The sequence below is a fragment of the Lithobates pipiens genome, unplaced genomic scaffold (assembly GCF_037356315.1).
Source record: "Lithobates pipiens isolate NorthernLeopardFrog02 unplaced genomic scaffold, aLitPip1_a1.2 Scaffold_23, whole genome shotgun sequence".
In the NCBI taxonomy this organism is placed as follows: Eukaryota; Metazoa; Chordata; class Amphibia; order Anura; family Ranidae; genus Lithobates; species Lithobates pipiens.
In genome coordinates, this window is record NW_027507785.1 from 186858470 (window position 1) to 186884505 (window position 26036).

General features: G+C 43.5%; 1 protein-coding gene across 2 annotated transcripts in view; it reads right to left on the reverse strand.

Annotated features, from left to right (window-relative positions):
- Nucleotides 1-26036, reverse strand: part of KCNT2 (potassium sodium-activated channel subfamily T member 2) — a 1477061-nt gene that overhangs the window by 486184 nt on the left and 964841 nt on the right. For both annotated transcript variants that reach the window (XM_077452683.1, XM_077452682.1), the window contains exon 22: nucleotides 10706-10817. In XM_077452683.1, coding sequence (XP_077308809.1) covers nucleotides 10706-10817 — 112 coding nt within the window. The remainder of the gene's footprint in view (nucleotides 1-10705; nucleotides 10818-26036) is intronic.

Sequence of the window (26036 nt, forward strand, 5' to 3'; positions counted from 1 at the left end):
GTAGATAACTTTTCAGATGTTGGAGAGCTTAAAGAGGAGCTCCAGGCTCCATCAGAAAAATAAATAAAAGTCAGCAGCTACAAATACTGCCTGTATATCAATAAGCTTAGGGTACAGGAGCCAGCATCTGTAGTGGTTTCACAGACTGTTTCCTACTATAAGAGTTGGGCTGCTCCTTGTGAATGGTCCCATAGGCTTCTGGGACCTGTGATCCCAGAAGTCTATGGGGCTGCTGGAGGAGGGGAATGAACTTTCTGCTCAGTTTGCTGCATCTGATCCAGGAGTGCGGGCGGTTACCTGTCAAAACCAGGTACCCGCTCTCCCCTCCTCCCCAAAATGTGCAAAATGTGGCAGTGGAGGGTGCAAACAAGTGGAGCTTCCCCTTTTGAGTAGGGCTTTGCTTTTTAGGTTAAAAAGTTAATGCATCATGTATAAAACTACAAGAAAAAAAAGGAAGAGACTGGGAAAGGGAGGCAGGAATAATAAGAAAATGGATTTCACACATGGGGGTCTAGAATCACTAGTGTTTTTCCTTTTTCAAATTATAAATTAAGGCCTCAAGGCACAGCAATTTTTCTATGGTGATCTAACTTTGCAATAAAACTCACTCCTATAAAAGTCTTTAACTACAGCACCACAAATGTCACTACAAGTAAGACATCTTCACAAGCTGATTAAAGCACTGCAAATAGTTCTTGTTTTGTGATTTGTGCTTGCATCATGATTTAAGCACTATAAATTTTGAATGTAGTATCAAAAAATACGAACCTCCCAATCAGATAGGTCAGATTTCTATCCTGTCCAAGATACTGGTTAAACACTGGAATTATCCAGAAGTGTGTAGAACAAGATTTGATTCTTTTAGCTAAAATGGTAAGAACAAGATACCCCATGTTAGAGATATGATATTCAAAAAAATGAAAGAGAAGCCCTTATTAATTCTCTTAAGGATAATCAGTTTTTTTTTTGTAGAGGTTGGTGGAAAGAATGTCATGTCATGTCATGTGGAGATACTAACCCCTATAGAGATTATATCACATTCCAAACATTTTAGGGATGACCAGCAAGTATCACTACATAATTGTGTGCATATTATTCATTTTCTGTTCTAAGCAATTATTAGTAGCAATGGGTGAACTGTTTGGGCAGAGCATTGGTTTGGCCCCGAACAGCGCCTATTGGGTGTTTCGGTGAGCACCCCACAAATGAGGGATGTTCGCCAGCGTGCTGCACAGTGCATTCTAGGGCCCCGATTGGCCGAAGCAATGCACCTGACCGTTGGGCACAGAGAACTGTCAGAGCCCTGATTGGACAAATTCATGATGCCTTTGCCCAATCATGGTGTCGTTGCTCATAGTCCCCCCCCTTTCCCCACCCCCCACACTATAAAAGGTTCCTTACCATAGAAAACGTTTGCAGTGTGTTGTTGGGGATAGATTTAGCAGGGCTCAGTGATAGCTAGTTAGTGTTATTGTGATTGAGAGCAGAGTGTCAATGTAGTGTGAGTGTAATGTAGTGTGAGTGTAGTGAGAGTATAGTGTCAGTGTAGTGTAGTGTTTAACAGCATTACATTTAGTGCTGTATACAGTTCTGTATACATGCTTTTTTTTTGTTGTTGCTCACTTTTTTAAAATTGGCAGCCACAGTTTTTTTCTAACTGCAACGCTGGTATTTTTTTATAATAATGTATATATATATATATATATATATATATATATATATATATATATATATATATATATAGTTTTTTTGGCAGTTCTCAATTTATAGTGCACCAAACACCACATTTCATTCAATAAAGTGCTTCCAATCACTCATTTCCTATTAGCTAATACATTTTTGTATTAAGCCCCCCCCCCCATCATGTCTGGGAGGCCAACAAGGAGAAGCAAAGTCTCCCATGCCACTATGAGAGGGCCAGCAGTGTCTGTGTCTACAGGCAAAGGTGAACATGGTCCATCCTCAGGCACGTTTGTCTCTTTTTACTGATGTTGGTCATGCTATCCAGCCACAGCACGCAGAAGAGATGGTGGACTGGCTTCCTAAACCATCCTCATCCCCCTTATCCTCTATCACCCAAGCTGACACTAGTTCGCAGTCCACCACAGCTGCCAGAGTTGCCTACTCTGCTTCCTTGTCCACAGCTACTCGTGCCATAGCCCCACCATCATGCACAGAGGAGTCAACTAAATTATTTGCACTCAGCATAAGCCACTTGCTTCTTGAGGATGCGCAGGCATTAGTTGATTCTGATGTTGGTTCTGAGGTTGAGGAATGGAGTAACATGATCCTACAGAGAGGGTTTAACACTGATAAACAACAAATTGGCACAACAAATCATGTTCCCCCACCCCGCCGGAGCATATTGCCAAGTTGGCTTCAATCATGAGGATAGAGAGGATGATGATGATGATGAGGTCACTGACTCTACTTGGGTGCCGAACAGAACAAAAGAAGAAAGTGAGGGGGAGGCACAACCCCAACAAAGCAGGATGTCCTCCAGAGGCAGCCTTAATGAAACAGTAAGGAGCAGCCACCCTATTCCCACAGATTGTAGAGCACTTATCTCCTGACCCACTTCCCACATCTCAGCTGTGTGGGCCATTTTAGCACATGTGCGGTCAATCGCAATGTTGCAATTTGCAATCTCTGCCGCAAGCAGATCAAGCATGGCAAAAACACCAGCCAATTGGGTACCACATGCTTGAAAAGGCAATTCAACTCCCACCACTCAGTCCCTTGGCAACATCACCTGAAAAACACATAAAAAGGGACACGATTCTCCTCAGTCCTCACTTTTTATCCCTATCCCTGCCATATATTATGATGACCTCTCAGCAGCCTCCACTGACAGGGATGATGGTATAGCAAAAGGTGTCACAGGTCCTTGCAACAAATCTGCCAGCAGCACACCACCAGCTGTAGAGTATAGCAGGCACATTTATCTGCTCCAGCTGCTACAGTAAAAAAATAAAAATAAAAAATAAAATACACTCCCTGCCACCCACAAGCCTAGCATCTAAATTCTAGCTTGACCAAATTGCTAGCTTTACAACTCCTGCCTTTCCATCTGGTGGATTCTGCCTCCTTCCGTGAATTTGCAGAATGTGCTGTACCACAATGGTAGGTTTCCAGTCCCTATTTCTTTGCATGTGAGGCCATTCAAGCTCATGTGGAAGGGAATGTTTTGGCATTGCTGGGCAAGGCAGTCAGCCGCAAGGTCCACATTACTGCTCTTCTACTGAATTGTTCTATGAATTACCAGTACCCCTAAACGTTCAAGAGGCTATTCAACGGGTCAGGCTAAAAGATGCAATACAGTGCTTCAGTTGGTCTGTGTAGGGGACAAGAATCACACCGGAGCAGAGATTTTTTCAGCTCTGCAGGGGCAGGCCCAGAGGTGGTTAATGCCATGGCAACTTGAGCTAGGAATGTTGGTGCGTGATAATGACATTAACCTTTTCTCCGCCCTTCGACAAGGAAAGATGTACCATGCCTGGCAAATGTCCTCAATTTGGGTGGTTCAACATTTCCTAAACAGGTACCCAGGTTTGCAAGATCTTCTAAGGCAGCCAAGAAGAGTCTGTAGCCATTTCAGGCGGTCATACACAGCCAGTGTTCAGTTAACTGAAATTCAGTGGGGATTCCACCTGCCCATAAACTGCCTGATTTGTGACATGCCCACCAGGTGCACCGCAAATTTGGCAATGATGCAGCGGCTACACATGCAGCAGAGGGCCATCGAGTACCGGTGGGAGTATGGGACAAGGACAATCTCAGGGGAGCTCTTCTTTTTCCCCATGCCAATGGCTGCTGATAAAGAATGCATGCACTGCACTGTCACCATTTGAGAAGGCTTCAAGGATGGTGAGCAGTGACAATGCGTGTATTAGTAACACTATCCCTTTTGTGTTCTTGCTGGAGCATACTCTGAATGGCATTATGGACAGAGCACTCAAAGCAGAACAGTGGGAAGAAGAGGAGGACTTCCTTTCCTCTCAAGGCCTGCTTTATGCAGACACCATTCTTACGAGGCCACAGAACACACAAGAGGAGAATGATAGGATTCTGGCAGTTGTGGAGGCATTGCAGCAGAGGATGACATACGTCAATCTTTAAGAGATGGTTTTCAGTACCCAGAAATCTTGGCAGTAGTAGGTGGCTGGGAGGAGGCAGTTCCAGATTGCGCAATCCTCAGTGACCCCGAGGACTCTGCTTCTCATGCCTCCGCAAACTTACTGTGCATGGGCTCCCTTATTCTTCAAAGCCTGCGAAAGGACCTGAGAATTTGTAGCATCAAGAAGAAGGATCATTATTAGAGATGGGCAAACTTATGCTCAGGCCAAACATTTGCCTGCTTGGCAGTTGGCACTCAAATTTTCAGGGAGTTCACCGGGTGTTCGCCCTGACAAACATCCTGCAATTCACTGAGCATTGCACAATGCATTCTGCTCCCTGATTGGGCAAATCTTTGTCCAATCAGGGCGTAGTGAAAACTGGTTGTTAAGGCGCTGGGCTGGAAAACTTGCTGCGGCCTCCTTAACAACCAATGAGTCATCAGCTGTCAATGGGTTTCCCCTATGACAGCTAAATAAACAAAAGTGCCGGTTTAAAAGAAAATGGTGCGGGGGGTCCCCCCAGTCCATTCCAGGCCCTTCAGGTCTGGTTTTGATTTCAAGAGGAACCCACGCCAAAATGTAAAAAAAATGTGGGACCCCCATAATCCATACCATACCCTTATCAAGACATGCAGCCCAGCAGATCAGAAAAAGGCAGATGAGTGAATGCCCTCACTCCTGAACAATACCAGGTCACATCCCTTAACTTGAGAGGGTGGGTGCTTTGGGGCACTGCCAAAAGCACCTTGTCCTCGTGTTGATGGGGACAAGGGCCTCATCCCTATAACCATGGTCGGTGGTTGTGGGGGTCTGTGGTTGGAGGGCTTTCTTGGAATATGGAAGCCCCCTTTAAAAAAGGGCCCCCAGATCCTGACCCCCCCATGTGAATGAGTACCGGGTACTCCTACCCATTCACCAAAAAATTTACAAAAATTTATAAAAACAAGAGACAAGTTCTTGACAAATACTTGCCCCTCGATGTAAATCCAATAAAAATAAATAAAAACGCTTCGCCTTCTGGGATAGCCACCCGCCAAATGCCTCCTCTGCGCTTTGACAGTTTTTATACAGGTAAAGGGCTGGGCCACCTGGCAATGTCAGAGGCCCTGCATGCATCAATCTGTAACATCCGAAGGGTGGCACCGCTGCAAGACTGTCTAGTCTGCCTAGCGTTGTGGGTGTTTTATCTCTAGGTATAATATTTGGTATAGGTTTTATGGGCACAATTAACACCCAAGTCAAAATGTTTCTGGACCTGTGTGACAAGTGCATATAATTTTACATTTCTTTACATCAGAGTCCAGTCCTGCACTCCCCAAGAGTAACTGTGAGGGGTTGTAATGTGCAGGCACCACCATCATTTAAGTCCCAATTTTTCAGCACCTGTTTGACAGGTGCATATAATTTAAATTTTTTAAAGGAAGGCCAATTCTTGCTTTCATCAAGAGTACCTCTATAGGGTTACAGTGTGAAGGCACCACCAACACCTAAGGCCCCAGTTTTTCCATCCCTGCATGACATAATTTTGAAGAGCAGAGGCTAATCCTGCATTTTCCAAGGATAACTGTGAAGAGTTATGGTGTGAAGGCACCACCAATAGCCAAGGCCCAATTTTTCCACACCTGTTACTTCTATCCAAAGTCTTCAAAAGAGACACCAGACTTTAGCTACAAAAATTGTTAATCTTGGGCTGAGTGTACTTTAACCACTTCAGCCCTAGAAGTATTTACGCACTTCCTGACCAGGCCATTATTTGCGATACGGCACTGCATTGCTTTAACTGACATTTGCGCGATTATGCAATGTTGTACACAAACAAAATGTATGTTCTTATTTTCCCACAAATAGAGCTTTCTTTTGGTGGTATTTTATCACCTCTGTGATTTAAATTTTTTGCGCTATAAACAAAAAAACAGACAATTCTGAAAAAAGAAAAATTATAATAAATATCCCAAAAAATAAATAAAGAAACAAATATAGTCATCAGTTTAGGTCAATATGTATTCTACTACATGTTTTTGGTAAAAAAAAGATCGCAATAAGCATATAATGATTAGTTTGAGCAAAGATTATAACACCTACAAAATAGGGGATATATTTATAGCATTTTTATTGTCATTTTTTTTACTAGTAATGGTGGGAGTGATCAGCGATTTTTAGCAGGACTGTGACATTGCTGCGGACAGATCGGACACTTCTGACACTTCTTTGAGACCATTGACATTTATACAGCAATCAGTGCTATCAAAATGCACTGATTACTGTGTAAATGTTTACATTGACAGATCCCCGTTCTGGCTTTCTGTGGAACGATTGTGGGTGGCCGGTTGGACATCGCGGTCACCAGCCACATGCATGGCATCGTGTGCGCCTCCCACAGCTCTTAAAGTGGTCGACGGCTGCCGCTGGACTGCAACAGGTTCAATTGCTCACTGTTGGCACAACTTTGTTATTTTCATACAAATCCTGCCAGACACCAGAATTTATCTAAAAAATCTCTAATCTTGTTCCGATTGCACTAAATTGTGGCCTCATCATATAGACTGGCTCCCCAAGCAGTTGTTTACAAAATAACGAAAGCTTGTAGGGCTTGTTAAATTTAATATTTTTTTTTTAAATGTCAGTTTTGCTTCAGCAGGTTCTATACACGGTACAGATGCACCACTTTACAGGCAGACTAAGGAGACCCCCCAGGTAATTTATTTAAAGTATTTTTTTTTTCATTTTTATTGTTTAAACATCATTTAAATCACTGCTCCTTAAAAAAAAAAAAAAAAAACTTGCATTTATATGCTTTAAAAAACATTTTCAAGTTCAGGTCCCTTTGATTTTAATAGGGTTGTGGGTTCAGGTCCGAACTTTTTCCATGTTTGGAAGTTTTGGTGTTGAACCAAACCAAGGGGGTGTTTGGCCCACGACTAATTATTAGTATTATTAGTAATTCAATTATTTATGTTATGGCACACCTTTAGACCCCTTTCACACTGGGTCAGTTTTCAGGCTTTTTTCAACGCTAGAAATAGTGCCTGTAAAGTGCCGGAAAACTGCCTCCCCTGCCACCCCAGTGTGAAAGCCCAAGTGCTTTCACACTCCGGCGGTGCGCCTGCAGGACATTAGAAAAAGTCCTGCAAGCAGCATCTTTGGGGCGGTTTATGAGCAGTGTATACTACAAAGTGGTTGAAAACTACTTCGGAAGCACTGCAACAGGGGAGCTTTTATCCCCTTTTTAACCCATTCTTTGGGGTTAAAAGTTCCCTGTTGAAACGAGCGGCGTTTTACCGCTAACGCTTGAGCGGCTGCAGTGTGAAAGCAGCCTTAGAGCGATGTAAGTGAATAGGTAATATCAAAAATAACTGCCAGCTTTTAACATGTACAGCAGGATATTGTTCCCAGTTATTTGCATGCCTGACATCGGGAGCCTAGTGTGTCCTATGAATGCTAGCAGTGTAATTTTTCATCCAAATATAGTAGCTAAGCTATACCTCCCAAACTCTTATCATATTTTTAATGTGACTTACACATTTTTAAATGCCTCCTCTTACATACTTTTATTATTGTATTAAACATTAAAATGTGTATTTTAACCAGCAGAAGGCACTCAGTATTTAATTAAGACCCATTTAATGGTCCCACGTAAAGCCCAGTTGAACCTCAGTTTAAATCTGCTAAATACATTCCAGGTTCATCAAAACAAAAGGTGTGCAAAGTATTACACATAGTTTTCTTTCTAAAGCAGCCACAGCCTGATTTAAAAAAAAAAGCATGTCCCCTGTTGGCAGCTTCAGAAAAGGATTTTTTATGCAGGCATCCCCCCACTAGCATTTTTTCGAGCCAGTGGTTGGCTTTTTAGTGATAACAACTGATGAGGCTAAAAAGCTTGGCTGTTTTTCTAATAGAGCGGGAAGGGATTTCCCCCCCCTTCCGTCGCCTTCCGCTGCTCTTCCTGGGCCTTCCATCCCACTGGGAGAACCTAGCCACCATTCAGCATGTCCACCACCTAGGCTGAGACCCATACGAAGCTGGATTGGGCTCAGATCGGGTCTCCGATGTTGCGACATCACAGCGTTTACTCGGCTGCCAATCATGCAGATTTTAAAAAAATTACAGTATTCAGAAACATATTTTGGCGATCTGAATAAAGCACTTTTAAGTGCAAAGGAGGGATTTGAGGTCTTTTAGAAAAGAGTACCTGTCACTGCCTATTACTGTCACGTGGGACATGTTAACATTCCTTGTGACAGCAATAAAAGTGATCAGATTTTTTTTTTTTTAAAGAGACAATGTTAAAAAATAAAAATAAATAAATAAGAAAAAAAGTTGTGCAAAATGTAAACGCATAAAAGTTGTGCAAATGTAAACCCATAAAAGGTATTTCCGCGATCATCAGAGTGAGAGTAATAATTTTAGTAGAAGGCCTCCTCTGTAACTCTAACCTGGTAATTATTTTTTTTTTTTAAAAGCATAGCCTATGGAGATTTTTAAGTACCGTAGGTTTTTTTGCCATTCCACGATTATGTGCAATTTCAAAGCACAACATGTTATGTATCTATTTACTCAGCGTAACATCATCTTTCACATTATACAAACAAATTGGGCTAACTTTACTATTTTGTTTCTTTTCATTTATGAATGTCTCTTTTCCCCAAAAATTGTGCTTGAAAGACTGCTGCGCAAATACCATGTAACATAAAAATGTTGCAATGATTGCCATTTTATTCTCTAGGGTCTCTGCTAAAAATATATATATATATAATGTTTGGGCATTCTAAGTAATTTTCTAGCAAAAAATACAGATTTTAACTTGTAAGCAATAAATGTCAGAAATAGGCTTAGGCATTAAAGGGTTAAACTGAACGCTCTTTTGAACTTTAACAAAGATATGAGAACACATTTTTACATAATTATTTACATCAAACTGACCTCTTTTAGCATCATTTCTGAAAATAAAACTATTTAGTCCCTATATAGGGATTGCTAAAAGACTAGATAGTGATTTGATCAGAGATTAAAGGGGTTGTAAAGGTAAATGTTTTTTCACCTTAATGCATTCTATGCATTAAGGTGAAAAAACATCTCACACTGCTGGCGCCCCCAGTCCCCCCGTTTTACTTACCTGACCCCTCGAAAATCCCGCGCTCGCCCCCGCCGTCCTCTTCGCCGCTCAGCCTGGCCGCTGATTGGCTGGAGTGGATGGATTGAAAGCAGCGCAGCCATTGGCTCGCGCTGCTGTCAATCACATCCAATGACGCATCGCGCCGGGGGGCGGGGCCTTGTGATACAGCGAGAGGCTATAGCCCCCGGCTGTATCACGGGAGCGCGCCCGCAGTGCTTCTCACCAATGCGAGGGAGCTCGCATTAACGTGAGAAGCACCTGCGGGAGGAAGCAGAGACAGCCGCCGAGGGACCCCAGAAGAGCAGGTTCGGGGCCACTCTGTGCAAAACGAGCTGCACAGTGGAGGTAAGTATGACATGTTTGTTATTTTAAAAAAATAAATTTTTTTACTTTACAACCCCTTTAACCACTTGAGTACCAGCCTGTAACACTCCTTCATTATCAAGCTATTTTCCAGTTCCCAGTGCTGTGATAGTTTGATTGTCAATTACTTCATCATGCAACACTGTACCCAGATGATTTTTTTTAAGACAGATAAAGTCTTTTTTTGATGGCATCTATTAGCCACTGTTTTTTTTTTTATTTTTTACAATATAAAGGAAAAAAAAGACCAAAAATAGAATGAACAATGCCTGGATAGTACAAACATTCCAATTTTTGGAAAGTAGATATGCCAAGGTGAGCTTATTTTTTGTTACTTTTTCTGGAAATAAAGAAAAAATGCTGGCAATGGGGGGTGGGGGGTTTATGGGGGGGGGGGGTTATTACATGAAGCTTGTAAATGGTGCACTAGATACAGTACATACAGGTCATACACAAAGAGGGAAGAGATGAAGGGGTTGATGTACATGTCAAATACACTGGGAGGATAGACATGAGAGGGTTATTGTGCAGTATAATGGTGGTGATAGGTTAATATGCAGGTCACATAGAGAGGTAATAAGAGGATCAAATGTATAGGAAAGAATGAAGAATGAAAAGTTTAAAAAATTATCCTTATCTGGTGCTGCGGTGATCTGTGTTTTGCTTTTAAACCAATTAATGACTCGTTCATTCATAGGTTTCCTTTTCTTCTGTTGCAAGAGGAGGTCTCTCTATGACCAGTCACAGTGCTCAAAAATGTACAGTCGCATAGATTGACTCTGTACACTTTATGTTTGAACAGAGCTGCCCAACGATGTCTTGGTTAACAGATATTAAGGCTGAGTTCACACATATGCAAATTGGCAAGTGTGACTGACTCTCAATGGAGCCAGTTCACACATGTCCAGGGTGGCCCGCGGTCTGGATTGAAAAGGGGTCCAGTGTTTCTTTGGGTCCAGTTCAGGTGCAAATTCAGTTTAAAATTCAGACCTGACTTTTACCTGAACTGCACCAGACCCCAGGCATGAACCTGGTGCCTCACATGTGTAAACCCAGCCTAAAAGGCACAAAACAACTACTAGATGTCAGTATGTGTTTTATTTATCCTTACCTTCTCCAACTTAGAAAGAGCTAATGAATAACAGTCCTTGGCCCTAAATTGCATAAATCTCATGTTTGCTGGATGTGTTAGCTCTGTGATGATGCTGAGACTTGGAAATAACCTAATAAACAGAGATACAGAAAAGTAAATGGTTGGTATACATTTGCATATTTAGGTTGTTAAACAAAGAAGAAACATAAAGTGAAAATAAATAAAATATCAATAATTGATGAATATGGTTTATTATAACACTTTAATGTAGTTCATGTTTAAATAACACAATTTACAATCTTTTTAAGTCTGCAGTCTTCATTTTTTTTAAATCCTGCATTAAAAGGTTATTTTTCAGGCAAATCTTGATATCGAGTAACTGTGTTCTGGCCCTGTCTCCCATTTTTTATTGCATTCTTTAAGTTTTAATAGTACAACAAGAATAGAAAACATCAAGGCTGTACCATTGTGCTGCATTATCAGGATCGATCTTTACTAGCAAAAGGTAAAGCAAAGCCAACAATAAGAATAATCTCTGTCTTTGTGGCAAGTCAAGGAGATAATGAGGAACATTTTGTATAAGACAGAGAAGAAGAGAAAAGAGGTATGTATAAGATGCATTATTTGCCAATTTAGTTGCCACACTGTGAAGTTCAGCCTTGTCTCACCCCATGTTAACAATGTGGCGCTTCATAGTCAAGTCAAGGGGTGATTAAGCTTCAGTGTTCCAATTCTCTGGTATTTTAAATTTGTAGGACCCTTAGAGCCGGTTCACACAGGGGCAACACGACTTTCAACACGACTTTTGGAGGCAACTTGGACATGACTTGAACACGACTTGTACATGACTTGGGGCGACTTACAACACGACTTTGTCGCCCCAGGCCAGGCGACTTTTGCCGTGGCCAATCAGAGAATGAGCTCTCAAGAGGGAACTCCACGCCAAATTTATTAAAAAAAATTGGCGTGGGTTCCCCTTCCGAGAGCATACCAGGCCCTTAGGTCTGGTATCCGAAAAAACGGCGTGGGGGTCCCCCTCAGATCCATACCAGACCCTTATCCGAGCACGCTACCCGGCCGGCCAGGAAAGGGGGTGGGGACGAGCGAGTGCCCCCCCCTCCTGAGCCGTACAAGGCCCCCCCACCCCAAAGCACCTTGTCCCCATGTTGATGAGGACAAGGGCCTCTTCCCGACAACCCTGGCCGTTGGTTGCCGGGGTCTGCGGGCGGGGGGCTTATCAGAATCCACGAGCCCCCTTTAATAAGGGGGCCCCCGGATCCCGGCCCCCCAACCTATGTGAATGAGTATGGGGTACAATGTACCCCTACCCATTCACCTGTGAAAAAAATGTACAAAAAAAAAACACAACACACAAGGGTTAAAATAGTTTATTGCACAGCTCCAGGGGTCTTCGGGGGTCTTCTCGTCGGACTCCTCCACTATCTTCTACTAGCTCTTTTACTAGAGGAGGAGCCCAGCTTTCTTCTTCGCCGCCGCCCTCTTCTTCCGACTTCAGGGATCTTGTCCCCCCTCTTCGGTTCTTCTTGCCGGGCCACCACGCCTTCTTCTAGCTCTTTTACAAGCAGTGGCCCGGTCTTCTGTTGCCACTGCTGCTGTTGCTGTCTTCTGTTCTTCTCTTCTTCTCTTCAGGAGCTGTTGCCTCATCGCTATCTCTGCTCACAATGACAGGGACATGGCGTGCGGCGACTTATATAGGGACATCACCGGATGATGTCCCCGCCCATTATGATGTCACAGTCCCAGCATCCTCTGGGACTGTGACATCATAATGGGTGGTGACATCTTCCGGGATGTCCCTATATAAGTCGCCGCACGCCGCGTTCCTGTCATTGTGAGCAGAGACAGTGATGAGGCAACAGCTCCTGAAGAGAAGAAAAGAAGAACAGAAGACGGCGACAGAAGACCGGGCCACCGCTTGTAAAAGAGCTAGAAGAAGGCGCGGTGGCCCGGCAAGAAGAACATAAGAGGGGGGACAAGACCCCCGAAGTCAGAAGAAGAGGGCGGCGAAGAAGAAAGCCAGGCTCCTCCGCTAGTAAAAGAGCTAGCAGAAGATAGTGGAGGAGTCTGGCAAGAAGACCCCCGGAGCTGTGCAATAAACTAGTTTAACCCTTGTGTGTTGTGGTTTTTTTTTACATTTTTTTCCACAGGTGAATGGGTAGGGGTACATTGTACCCCATACTCATTCACATAGGGTGGGGGGCCGGGATCCGGGGGCTCCCTTATTAAAGGGGGCTCCCCGGATTCCGATAAGCCCACCACCCGCAGACCCCGACAACCAACGGCCAGGGTTGTCGGGAAGAGGCCCTTGTCCTCATTAAATGTTATATAATGCTGTGTTAAACACTGCACTATACTAACACAATAAGTGAACACTCTAAATCGCTAGTAACAAACTGAGCCCTGCTCCATCTTTCTCCACTCCAACAACACACTGCAAAAGCTTCCTGTGAGAAGGAACCAGTGTGGGGTATAGTGTGGGATGGGACTATGAGCACTGAGCTGTGATTGGACAAAGCAATTATCAACTGGTTTCTGACAGTGCTCTGTGCCCTAATTGGCAAAGCCTTGTACCTGACCGCTGGGCCCTAGAATGCACACTGCAGCGACATCCTGCTTAGCCGGTACCATTCACTCAACTCTACTGAACACAGTGGATCACATGACATAGTCAGGACCAATGAAATTAGTTCCAGGTGATCATTGTGTCCAACCACAGCTGCATACAAATGTAAACACAGGCTGCATGTCTGTGAGAGCAGCAGAGAGACGTTACCAGTACTGTGAGTAATCTATAGCCTTTCACAAGTTTATCACACACCAAACACACTGTCAGCCAACTCACAGTGCCTCTGATCACTGCCCAACAGTGCAGTGTGAAAAAATGAATGCATATCACCTGTCCTAGTACTGCCACGAACAGTATCCCTGATTGCAGTGATGCCAGATCACTATACGTCCACATCCTGATCACAACCATACCAGTATCCTGATCAATGCCACATTAGCATCCTCATCACAGCCATACCAGTATCCTGATCACCGCCATACCAGCATCCTGATCATTGCCATACCAGTGCCATGATCACTGCCATACCAGTGCCCTGATCCCCACCATACCAGTGTCCTGATCACTTGCATAACAGTGTCCTGATCACCGACATATGAGTGTCCTGATAACCGACATACTAGTGTCAACAGAGCCAGTGTTCGTGATTGCAGTAATACCAGACCACTATACACCAACACAGTGTCCTGATCACTGCCCTACCATTGCCCGGATCACTGCCACATAAGCGTCCTCATCACTGCCACACCAGCACCCTGATCACCGCTAAAGCAGAAGATTTATTTCAATTCAATTGTGGACCAAAGCAATCTTCATTTCCAGCAGTACGTCACCAAAAATGCCAGTTCCATTTATTCCCATCCATTTGAGTATAAACCCATCACAAATTAAGAATTTAAAGTGTTCCTTGGCCTTACACTAAATATTGGACTCACACTCTATTCACCATATGCCACTTTATTCCTCTATTATATCTAAGACATGCTTATGAGTTCCTCATCCATTTTATAGGCAGACAGGGCATTAATCAATATATCCCAATTAAAGGGCCAGTTATACAAACCTAATGATATAAGTCATATACCTTTTTGGGTTAATAAAAGAAAAGACAGCCAGCCTAAGCCCCCTGGATGCCCAAGCTATAAGGGGAGCAGTGGGAAAATTCCATTAGATGCACCACCTCTATGTGGACAATTCTTACACCACTTTTCAGCCACCTTTCTCTCAAGCAATCTGTAGCCTGTGGCACACAAAGGCTTGCCACAATTACTGGTCACCACAAAACTGAACAGGGGAAAGTCAGCCAGTTTGCGGAATGGACATTTTGGCCCTTAAATGGAAGGATAATTGGGATGTGCATGTGCTTTCTGCCATCCACCAAGACACCTCAGGGAAAATGCAAGTAAGGCACCATCCAGTCCAAAGACCTAGTTGCATACATGACTGTGATCAGTTCATGGGAGGTGTACCAAATGTTGCAGCACTACATAGTCACTAGAGGATTCATCCATTGGATCAAAAAAGTGTCCATTTACCATTTCCAATCAGCCATGTACATTTCCTATGTCATCTATCATAAGTCCACAGAAAGACTTGGCTTCTGCCTTCTGCATGAGAGACTCCCCCCTCCACCTGAAACAGACTCAAAAACCTCCAAAAAGTGCAGTGTATGCACTAGTAATACAATAAAACATGACACCCAATACTATTGTCCCCAATGTCACAACCTGGCCTCTGAATGGGAGACTGCTTCTGTCACTATACCTCATTACAATATTAGTGAAGGTATTGTGAAGACATTTCTCATGTGTTTGACTACCTGACATTTCTCTGTATCAGATGTTATGTGTGCAGACCATTTGTCTGTTTTCTCAACCATGTTTCTCCCTGCAGCCTGTACTGATCATTTGCCTGCATACTGACTATGCCTCTGTCTGCTGCCTGAGTTGACACTGGCCTGTTTAACTGCTTGCCGACCACCCTCCATCAGAATGGCACTCGCGGATCACCATAGATGTATGGCGGGCGCTTTAAGGAGTATAGGGTGCCATGTGACATAGGAGTCCACGTGCATGGCCGGTGGCCACAATGGCCGTTGGCTACCCGCAATTTCACCCGAGAAGGAGAGAATGGAAATCTATCGATATAAACAGACAGATCTCTGTTCTGTCAGGGGTGAGGAGAGCGATCTGTTGTTCCTACAGCTTAGGAACAATGATTGGTCTCCACCCCCAGGCAGTCCCATCCCCCCACAATTAGAATTACTCCCTAGGACACATTTAACCCCTTGATCGCCTCCTAGTATAAAACACCTTCCCTGCCAGTGACATTTATACAGTAATCAATGGCTATTTATAGCTCTGATTGCTATATAAATTTCAGTGGTCCCAAAATAGTGTGAAAAATGTCCAATCTGTCTGCCGCAATGTTGTAGTCCCAATAAAAATCGCAGATAGCTGCCATTATTGGTAAAAAAAAAAAATAATAATAATAAAAATGCCATAAAACTATCCCCTATTTTGTAAACGCTATAACTTTTGCGAAAACCAATCAATGTACGCTTATTTACCAAAAATATGTAGAAGAATACATATTAGCCTAAACTGATGAAGAAATCAGTTTTTTTTAAATATATTTTTGGGGATATTTATTATAGCAAAAAGTAAAAAAAAAATTTTTTTTTTTTTCAAATTAGTCTGTTTTTTTTGTTTAAAGCGCAAAAAAATAAAAACGCAGAGGTGATCAAATACCACCAAGAGAAAGCCCTATTTGTGGGAAAAAAAGGACATCAATTTTGTTTGAGCACAGTGTCGCATGACCATGCAATTGTCAATTAAAGCGACGCAGTGCTGTATCGCAAAAAATGGCCTGGTCATGAAGGGGGTAAATCTTTTCGGGTTAATTTACCACATTTCTGCCTTCCAACCAAACTGATCTCACCCTGTTAACTGACCATATTTTTTTCCTACCACCTGGACTGATCTTTTGAATGATGTACAGAGACACTACACTACCATTGTAGTATTGGGATTGAAGACAACACAAGGTTTTCACTTATGCAGAGTGTGGGGGCTTTGGAGTAATGTTTCAAAGTGGAGAAAAAAAAAATGTGTTTTTTTTCTGGGTTCTGTAATTCCCAGATAAGGGTCTGGCCAAGGCCCTAAGCCTGATGTTTCTGCCTGTTGACTGTACCCTGTACCAAGCCTTTGGCTATTTGCTGACTATTCCTCTGCCTGCTGCCTGTATTGATCCTGGACTGTTTATGGACCATGGTCCTGCCTAATGCCTGGATCAATCCTTTGGCTATTTGCTAACCATGCCTCTGCCTGTTACCCGTGCTGACCATGATCTGTTTATGGACACTGTTCCTGCCTTCTGCCTGGGCCACTCTTTTGCCTGTTTGCTAACCATGTCTCTACCTGGCACCAGTACTGACCAATATTTCGGGATATTAAATGATAAAATTAATTAGTGACTTCTGTGTACTAAGCTAGGACTCATTTCTCTGGAGAGGTTGTTGCATTTTAGTGCCTAAGTACTCGGTCTAAGTTACGTGCCAATCAGTATGCCATTGCACTGTGTGTTGGCAGATTGCATGCAGATTGTAAGCTAACAGATCTTCCAGACAGAGATCTGTGTGTGTGGTGGCTCAGCAGACCAGTCTGCAGACAAACTGTTGGGTGGTGGCAGGCTATCGTTTATTGTGTGTCTGGTGTGTGGGTGAGGGGACAGTTGTAAGCATGATTAACACCAGGGTTTAAGCTTGCAGGATAGCTGGAGGAACCCTAGAAGTGTGTAGTAATTGCTAGACTTCTCCCCAACCCTTAGAGTGCACCAGATTGTATGTAAGATTCGTATCTGCCTGTGTGTGGTCAGCTAGCTGGATTGGAGTGGAGTCTCCCTCTAGTTGTGGCCAAAGGTAGTGCGGGCTGTGAAAGTACCATAGCCAGTCTTACATGCTCAGTATAAGTTCCCCCTTATTCCCTTAGTTCCTCATATACCCCAGTCCCGGAACGCACGTCGCGGTTAGCTAGTCGCCGTGGGCGGGGGCGTGATCCATGACAGCAGATCTATTTTACAACTCTTATTAACACCTTCTAGTCCAGTCCCCATAAACTTTTCTCTACCTTCAACTCTCTACCTTGTCCTCCACTGCCTCCACCCACTGACTCACTCACTGCCCAGGAGATTGCTAATCACTTCAAAAACAAATTATGGCTTATGTTTTTTTGGGTTTCTCTGTACCTTTGTGTGCATTTAGGTTGCATGACAGTGCGTTCTTTTTATCCCAAACTTTTCCAAACTTCCGGCGTTCCTGATTGGTATGTATGAGGTATACATTTCCTCTGCATACCACTATTTGTATATTTAACCCCTTCAATAACAATCGCGTTGATTGGTCTCTCCTCTACCCCCTGCAGTCAATCGGTGATACATAGGGCTGGATGCCTCTTCCCCCCCCTGAGAGTGTTTCATCAATTGTGGGCTTGTGGATGAGCCAGGGGTATGTATCTAATTATAATATTTTTTTATTAAATTTAATCTCACTCTCCATCTGCTCATTTTTAATATTGATTATTAATATACCAGGCGGTATTCAACTAATCATAATTTGTATAATAATTGTTTGTCTATTTGTTACTATTTATAGTTATTGTTCATCTTCCTTTGGGTCAAAAAATGGTTCCCCTGAAGAAGCCATGGTAATGGTGAAACATGTTGGGACTCTCTTGACAAGCGATTAAATTTCGACTATATCACATTGAGTAGACGGCTATTTTATCCATTGTACTGTGCTTTGTTGTGTATTAATTCTGATAATACATAATTTTATGATTTTTTTTTCAAATAAAGAATTAATGTTAAATTGTTAAGCCATGTATTGTACTTAATTGTCTGTAATCTTGGCACCTCGTGTCATATCCTATTATTATTAGGCACCGTAATAATCCCTCCCTCCCTAGATCCACATATTTCATACTTCAAAAACAAGATTGATACAATCCATGATGAAATCTCCACTCTACAGGTATCTCCCCCAGTTAAGACCACATTACAACAGGTACTCTTAACACTCCCCTTATTCAAAACTGCTACTACAGATGAAGTTTCTAAACTCGTTTCTAATGCCCACCTAACCACCTGCCCCCTGGATCCTATTCCCTCTCAAACACTACGGTTGCCATTTGACTCTATCCTATACTCTCTAACTCACATCTTCAATCTCTCCCTCACCTATGGCATTTTTCCCAATGCTCTAAAACATGCATTGGTCACCCCCATACTTAAAAAGCCGTCCTTGGACCCTACCAATCTTAACAACCTACACCCTATCTGCTTGCTCCCATTTTCCTCTAAACTCTTTGAACTACTGGTTTACAACCCACTGAGTGACTACCTCATTAAAAACAACCTTCTTGATCCCCTTCAATCTGGATTTCGCCCTCAACACTCAACAGAAACTGCTCTTTTAAAACTCACAAATGACCTACTAACTGCAAAAACCAATGGACACTATTCTGTACTCCTACTTCTGAACCTTTCAGCTGCCTTTGACACGGTTGACCACCCCCTCCTCAAAAAAAACTTTACTCCATTGGTCTCCGTGAATGTGCTCTTCAGTGGCTCTCATCCTACCTATCCCAACGCACCCTCATGCTGCGTACACACGATCAGATTATCCAGCAGACTTGGTCCGGTGGACCAGAGTCGGCCGGACAATCCACCCATGTGTGTGCTCCGGCTGACTTTTTTTTCCCAAAAGACCGGTGAACTTAGAAAGTAGTTTTGACTCAAAAATTGTCCGTCGGACTGCGAGTCTGGCGGACAATCTGGCTGTTTGTGTGCTAGTCCGCCGACTTTTGAAATGTACAGACTTTCCCGTAATGAAGAAAAGTCAGTTCATTTTGAACGCGGCTCCAGGTAGCCGGGACTATCGAAGGGGAAGCCCTACACTGAAAAAACTGCGTGGGGGTCCCCCCAAGGTCCATATAAGACCCTTATCTGAGCACGCAGCCTGGCCGGTCAGGAAAGGGGGTGGGGACGAGCGAGCGCGCCGTACCAGGCCGCGTGCCCTCAACATGGGGGGGTGCTTTGGGGAAGAGGCGTCCTCTGGGACTGTGACATCATAATGGGCGGGGACATCACCCGGTGCCTCCGCCCATTGTCCCTATATAAGTTGCCACGCAACACGTCCCTGTCATTAAGGCCAGAGACAACGTCGAGTCAACATCTCAAGGAAGAAGAAAAGAAGAGAAGAGAAGAAGAGAAGAGAAGGCGGCGACAGAAGACCGGGCCACTGCCAGTAAAAGAGCTGGAAGAAGAAGTGGAGGCCCGGCAAGAAGAACCGAAGAGGGGGACAAGACCCCCGAAGTCGGAAGAAGACCCCCGGGCGGCAACGAAGAAGAAAGCCGGGCTCCTCTGCTAGTAAAAGAGCTTGCAGAAGATAGCGGAGGAGTCCGGCGAGATGACCCCCCAAGACGGAAGAAGACCCCCGGAGCTGTGCAATAAATTATTTTAATTATTTTTGTGTTGTGTTTTATTTACATTTTTTTCACAGGTACATTGTACCCCATACTCATTCACATAGGGTTGGGGGCCGGTATCTGGGGGCCCCCTTATTAAACAACCAACGACCAGGGTGTTTTCATGAAGAGGCCCTTGTCCTCATCAACATGGGGACAAGGTGCTTTGGGGTGGGGGGGGCACAGGGCCCCCCTTCCCCAAAGCATCCCCCATGTTGAGGGCATGCAGCCTGGTATGGCTCAGGAGGGGGGGCACTCACTCTTACCCACCCCCTTTCCTGACCGGCCGGGCTGCATGCTCGGATAAGGGTCTTATATGAACCTTGAGGGGGATCCCCACGCCGTTTTTTCAGCGTAGGGCTTCCCCTTTAAGTCCATACCAGGTGACAGGGCTAGCGATGTGTCAATGTCGCCGCCGAAGCGGCGACATAGACTTCTTTTGCTAGTCCCGGCTAAATGAACGGACTTTCCTCTGTGTGTGGGTAAGTCCATTCATTTTAAAAGTACGGCGGACTCCTGCCATAGTCTGGCGGAAGTCCGGTTGTGTGTGGGCAGGTCCGCTCGTTTGGAAAGTCCGGCGGACTTTCTGGTGGTTTTTCCGCCAGACTAAGTCCGCCGGATAGTCTGATCGTGTGTACGCGGCATCAGTGTCACTTACTGTACTTCCTCCACTCCTCTTCCCTTCTCTGTCGGAGTCCCCCAAGGTTCTGTTCTTGGACCTCTTTTATTTTCAATCTACACCTCTTCCCTGGGTCAGCTTCAATATAATTTCTACGCTGACAACACATAAATCTATCTCTCCACCCCTCAACTCACTCCATCAGTCTCCTCACGCGTCACCAACTTACTAACAGGCATATCTATATGGATGTCACAACACTTCCTCAAACTTAACTTGTCCAAAAACTAACCTATAATATTTCCTCCCCCACGCGCCTCTTCCCTGACTTCTCTGTCAAGAGCAATGGCACAACCATCCACCCATCCCCACATGTCAGGGTGCTAGGTGTTATCCTGGACTCTGAACTTTCCTTTCAGCCCCACATCCAATCACTTTCCAAAGCTTGCCGCCTCAACCTCCGAAACATCTCTAAACTACGTCCCTTTCTAACCAATGAAACCACAAAGCTCCTGATTCACTGCCTGGTTATCTCTCGCCTTGACTACTGCAACTCCCTCCTCATTGGCTTAACTTTAAATAGACTATCCCCCCTTCAGTCCATCATGAATGCTGCTGCCAGACTCATCTACCTTACAAACCGCACAGTGTCTGCTACCCCTCTCTGCCAATCCTTCCATTGGCTGCCACTTGCCCAACTAATTAAATTCTAAATACTAAAACTTACTTACAAAGCCATCCACAACTCTGCCCCCAGCTACATCACTAGCCTAGTCTCAAAATACCAACCTAACCGCCCACTTCGTTCCTCTCAAGACCACCTGCTCTCTAGCTCCCTCATCACCTCCTCCCATATCCGCCTCCAGGACTTCTCCCGAGCCTCGCCCATCCTCTGGAACTAACTACCCCAATCTGTCAGAATGTCTCCAAATGTATCCACTTTTATGCGATTCCTGAAAACTTTCCTCTTCAGAGAAGCCTATCCTGCCTCCATCGAACAACTGCACTATTTTCTCCATTAGCTCATCCCCTACAGCTATTACCCTTTTGTATAACTTGACCCTTCCTCTTAGATTGTAAGCCCTAACGAGCAGGGCCCTCTGAGTCCCCCTGTGTTGAATTTTATTGTATTGTAAAGTTTACTCTTATGTTTTAAAGTGCTGCGTAAACTGTCGGCGTTATATAAATCCTGTATAATAATAATAATCTGCATGTTCCACTGGCTATGTTACTGCAAGACACAAGTCCCATGCTTCCTCTGTGGATAACTAAAATCACAAGTACTCTTGTGTTTACCCTTTGTTCAGTCTTCTATACTTCCTGGCCAGTGAACATTGTGCTGTGGGGGCAGCCACATACCAATAGGTTAGGCCTGCTGGCTTTTAGGAACATGGACGGCTGTAGGTGAAGCTACACTATGGTATATTCACTGACCACTCGCACAAAGGCGACCATTAAGGTACATTGTTTTATACAGTGTCTGTTACATTGAAACATTGACAATTACTAGCAGAATGTGTTGTGAGGTGTATTTCTAAGCATGCCTATGCTGTGTATTATAAATATCTTATTAATTGCACAACTTTGCATTAAAAAAATACATTTTCATTTTCTTTCCACATTTTCCAAAAACTCGTGGCAAAAAAAGTGATATTTTCAAAAAACTTCCTATGCCTCTTAGAAAAAACATTTTGGTGTTTTGGTTTCAAAGATGCGGGCATTCTTTAGATGTTTTCTACTGTCCTGGTGCCCTAAGGCCCCCAAGAGTATGATAAGTAGTCAGAAAATTAGATGGGTCTTTTAAGCTCCTAAAATCTTAAGGTGCTTTTTGGATCTTGGGCCTCACACATTGTGGGTTTCACATATTGTATTGACATACTTGACAAATTTGTGTGAAAAAAAAATACAACTTAATGTTCTTTCCATATTTTCCAAAAAACTTTTCCATTTTCCAAAAATGTGATAGGTAGTCAGGAACCTAGATGTGTAATTTACACCCTTGGTAAGCCTTAAGATGCTCTTTGAATTTTAGGCCTCTCTATGTGCATTGGCTATAAAAAGTCTCACACATGTGGTATCACCATACTCCAGAGGAGTAGCAGAATGTGTATTTGGGTATAATTGTAAGTATGCCTATGCTGTTTATGATATTTAATCTATTGAAATTTAATCTTCCAATGAATCTTTGAAAAAAATTACAACCTCAAAAAACCGCCACGCCTCCTACTAAATACTTTAGATTGTCTACTTTCCAAAAAGGAGTTATTTTGGGGGTATTTGTACTGACCTTACATTTTAGGGCCTAAAGAAATTAGATCGTCAGTCAGAACATAAAGATCAATCAATTACCAAAACTCCCTAGGACCATTCCCCTCTTTAGATATGATGCTAATTTGTACTTCTAGTGTTTGGTTGGAGAGCGGAGTGGTAGAGTTTATTGTGTTAAAGGCTTTGAAAAACTGTGAGGCAAGGATGTTCTGAAATATTTTTTATTATTGTAATGGGAGATCCTCTGGCCCGGTACTCATTTTTCAGCTTTTGCGTCCCTTGCCTGTAGGTACAATTATAAATAGTATTCATGAAAGTTCTTGTCTATAACTGGGGAGATTGAGTTATTTCCCTGCATCTATTTTTCAATTCCTTTATGTGCAATTAGGATGATTTAGCTTTGACAGCCCTAGCCAGCAATCTGCCACATTAGTTTACTTCCTGGACAGCTGCGCTCCAAAAATTCCCCTTTTATTTCATAAAAAAAGACAGAGGTCCAAAACATCCATGTACACGTGTACCAACACTAAAGATGAGCTGAACACCCCCCTGTTCGGTTCGCACCAGAACCTGCGAACAGACCTAAACTTTGTGTGAACTTTAGAACCCTATTAAAGTCTATGGGACTCGAACGTTTAAAATCTAAAGTGCTAATTTTAATGGCTAATATGCAAGTTACTGGCCTAAAAAGTGTTTGGGGACCCGGGTCCTGCCCCGGGGACATGGATCAATGCAAAAAAAAGTTTTAAAAACTGCAGTTTTTTCAGGAGCAGAGATTTTAATAATGATTAAAGTGAAACAATAAAAGTGTAATATTCCTTTAAATTTCGTACCTGGGGGTGTCTATAGTATGCCTGTGAAGGGGCACATGTTTCCCGTGCTTATAACTGTCCCTGCACAAAGTGTAATTTCGCAAGCAAAAAAAGTCTTTTATAATCACTTTGAATTGTCGGCTCCTGTAATACAGAGAACACTCAATGAGTGTTCTCTGTATTATGGAGCCGACAATTCATTCATTGATAAAAAAAAAAAAAAAAAGCGTGGGGTTCCCCTAAATTCAATTACCAGGCCCTTCAGGTCTGGTATGGATATTAAAAAAAATTGACGTGGGGTCCCCCTAAAAATCCATACCAGACCCTTTATCCGAGCACGCAACCTGGCAGGCCACAGGAAAAGAGCTGGGGACGAGAGAGCGCCCCCCCCCCCCCCCCTCCTGAACCGTACCAGGCCACATGCCCTCAACATTGGAAGGATGCTTTGGGGGTCTGTGACCCCTCAAAGCACCATGTCCCCATGTTGATGGGAACAAGGGCCTCATCCCCACAATAGACAAATAAAAAAGCTGCGCTAAACACTAATTATACCACAAGGATAAAACCTGCCGTGCATATACTTCACAAATAGTGTGACAATATCATATAAGCCTATTTTACCCTATCCCATGGGTAATATAGGAAATTCTAAATGAATCATAGACAGTGATCCAGCAAAAAACAATGTAGAGAACACCCAGTGTATTAATTACAAAACATATATAAAATACGGAAAAAAAAGTCCTTTCAAATTTAACTGAATATGAACGAATGAAGAGATGAAATCTTCCACATGTGAATAGTACTTGATCCACCACCATATATCTAGATTTACTTCTTACCACAAATTCATGACCCCCCACTACAGAGGGTTACATAAGGCATGTAGGTATACAATTATCCCCCACTCCGATAAGGATCCTTGCTGCTCTCCTCACACCACTGCTTTAGTAACCAGATTATTGGATGCACTTCCTCAAAACATCTCCCGTATACTTAAAAGACTTGAGGATATACGCCAATCACATGGAAGATAGATGAAGCTCCAATAGTATAAAACCCTTTATTAATTGGATCCAAATGTAAAATAATAATGCACTTACAATATACAAGAAAAACCTCAGCCTTAAGTCCGCTGCGCCGGCCGGACGCACACGGACAAACCCGTCCTTCCTGGATATACACTTCTTCACACGAGGTGAGGTCAGCACATCGCTCATCCCTACACGTTTCGTAAAAAATTACGTTATCCAGGGGCACGAGCGGCACGCTACATCACCTCCATTTATAATGCCACTACCCCTCCAAGCCTCGCTCTGGGCACTCGGCAATTCCCGCTTAAACCAAGCCTCGTTTTCGATGGTAAACAGAATATCAGATCATCCGGTTTATCAAACCCTCCCATGGTCCTTTGTTAACCCAATCCCTGTATTGGGCCACCGGTGACTTCTGCTCCAGTCAAGCCTCATTTCTATTAGTAAACAAGTTCCCCAGTCTACCAACACCCCACCCCGTTCAGGAAAGCCAATGACGGGCAGTGGATTCCGCCCATACTCCCAGCAAGCCCCGCTCACCCGACGGTAACTTCTGTTTAAGCCAGGCCTCGTTCCTACTCATAAACAAACCACCTAGTCGCCCATTATGATTGGCCATCGCACGGGTTCGCCAAACCTCACCCCATCCGGAATAACCAATGGCGCACAGTGGACTCTGCTTGTACTTCCGGCAGACTCCACTAAACCAAGCCTCGCTTTCATGCATGCACACACTGTGTACTCATGTATAGTACTAGGATGGCCGAGCCATTTCAAATGACACGCGGGTACCACCGCCACCATATCAGTTGCCAACTATATACATCAGCTCTCTCCGTTAAGTGCCCTACCATGGCCATCAAACTAAATGCATTACACACAATAAATATTAATATCAATGGCAATATTCCAAGTTGTCACAGTACATCCCTTATCAAAGGGAGTCAGTGATAAAAGATATATAAAAATAATATTAAAAATTAAAAAATATACACGCATTTAACATAAAAACCTAAAACCAGTTCTAAACCAAAGATCCATACTCTAATGGGTTAAAGAGCATATACATAACTATGCATTGAGCCCACATAGAATATGGAAACCAACATCCTAAGGGCCTCAATACAGTGACACACATTAATTCAGTGTCCACTAATTAGGTTATGTCAAAGGCATACAGCCCTTTCTGCTTCAATGGCCACCAATTATACCACACAAGGGACATGGGGCAACTCATCTTCCAAATTAGGGGGCTACTTACTATAACTCACCCACACCCTAAGGTTTGTACAAAGGGGCAACCCTACCACAGGAGGGTGTGCTTACAAATCCCCATTTCCCTTATTAAATCCCAATAGGTCAAAAGACCTATTGTAAATCCCCCCAAACGCCAACGGCCCAGAGCACAAGCTATCAGGGAGGGCTCACAATTTCATGTAATAAATGTATCAACAACAATCCAAATTGATTTCTCATTAATTATCCGGTTCAACATTGTATCAAGG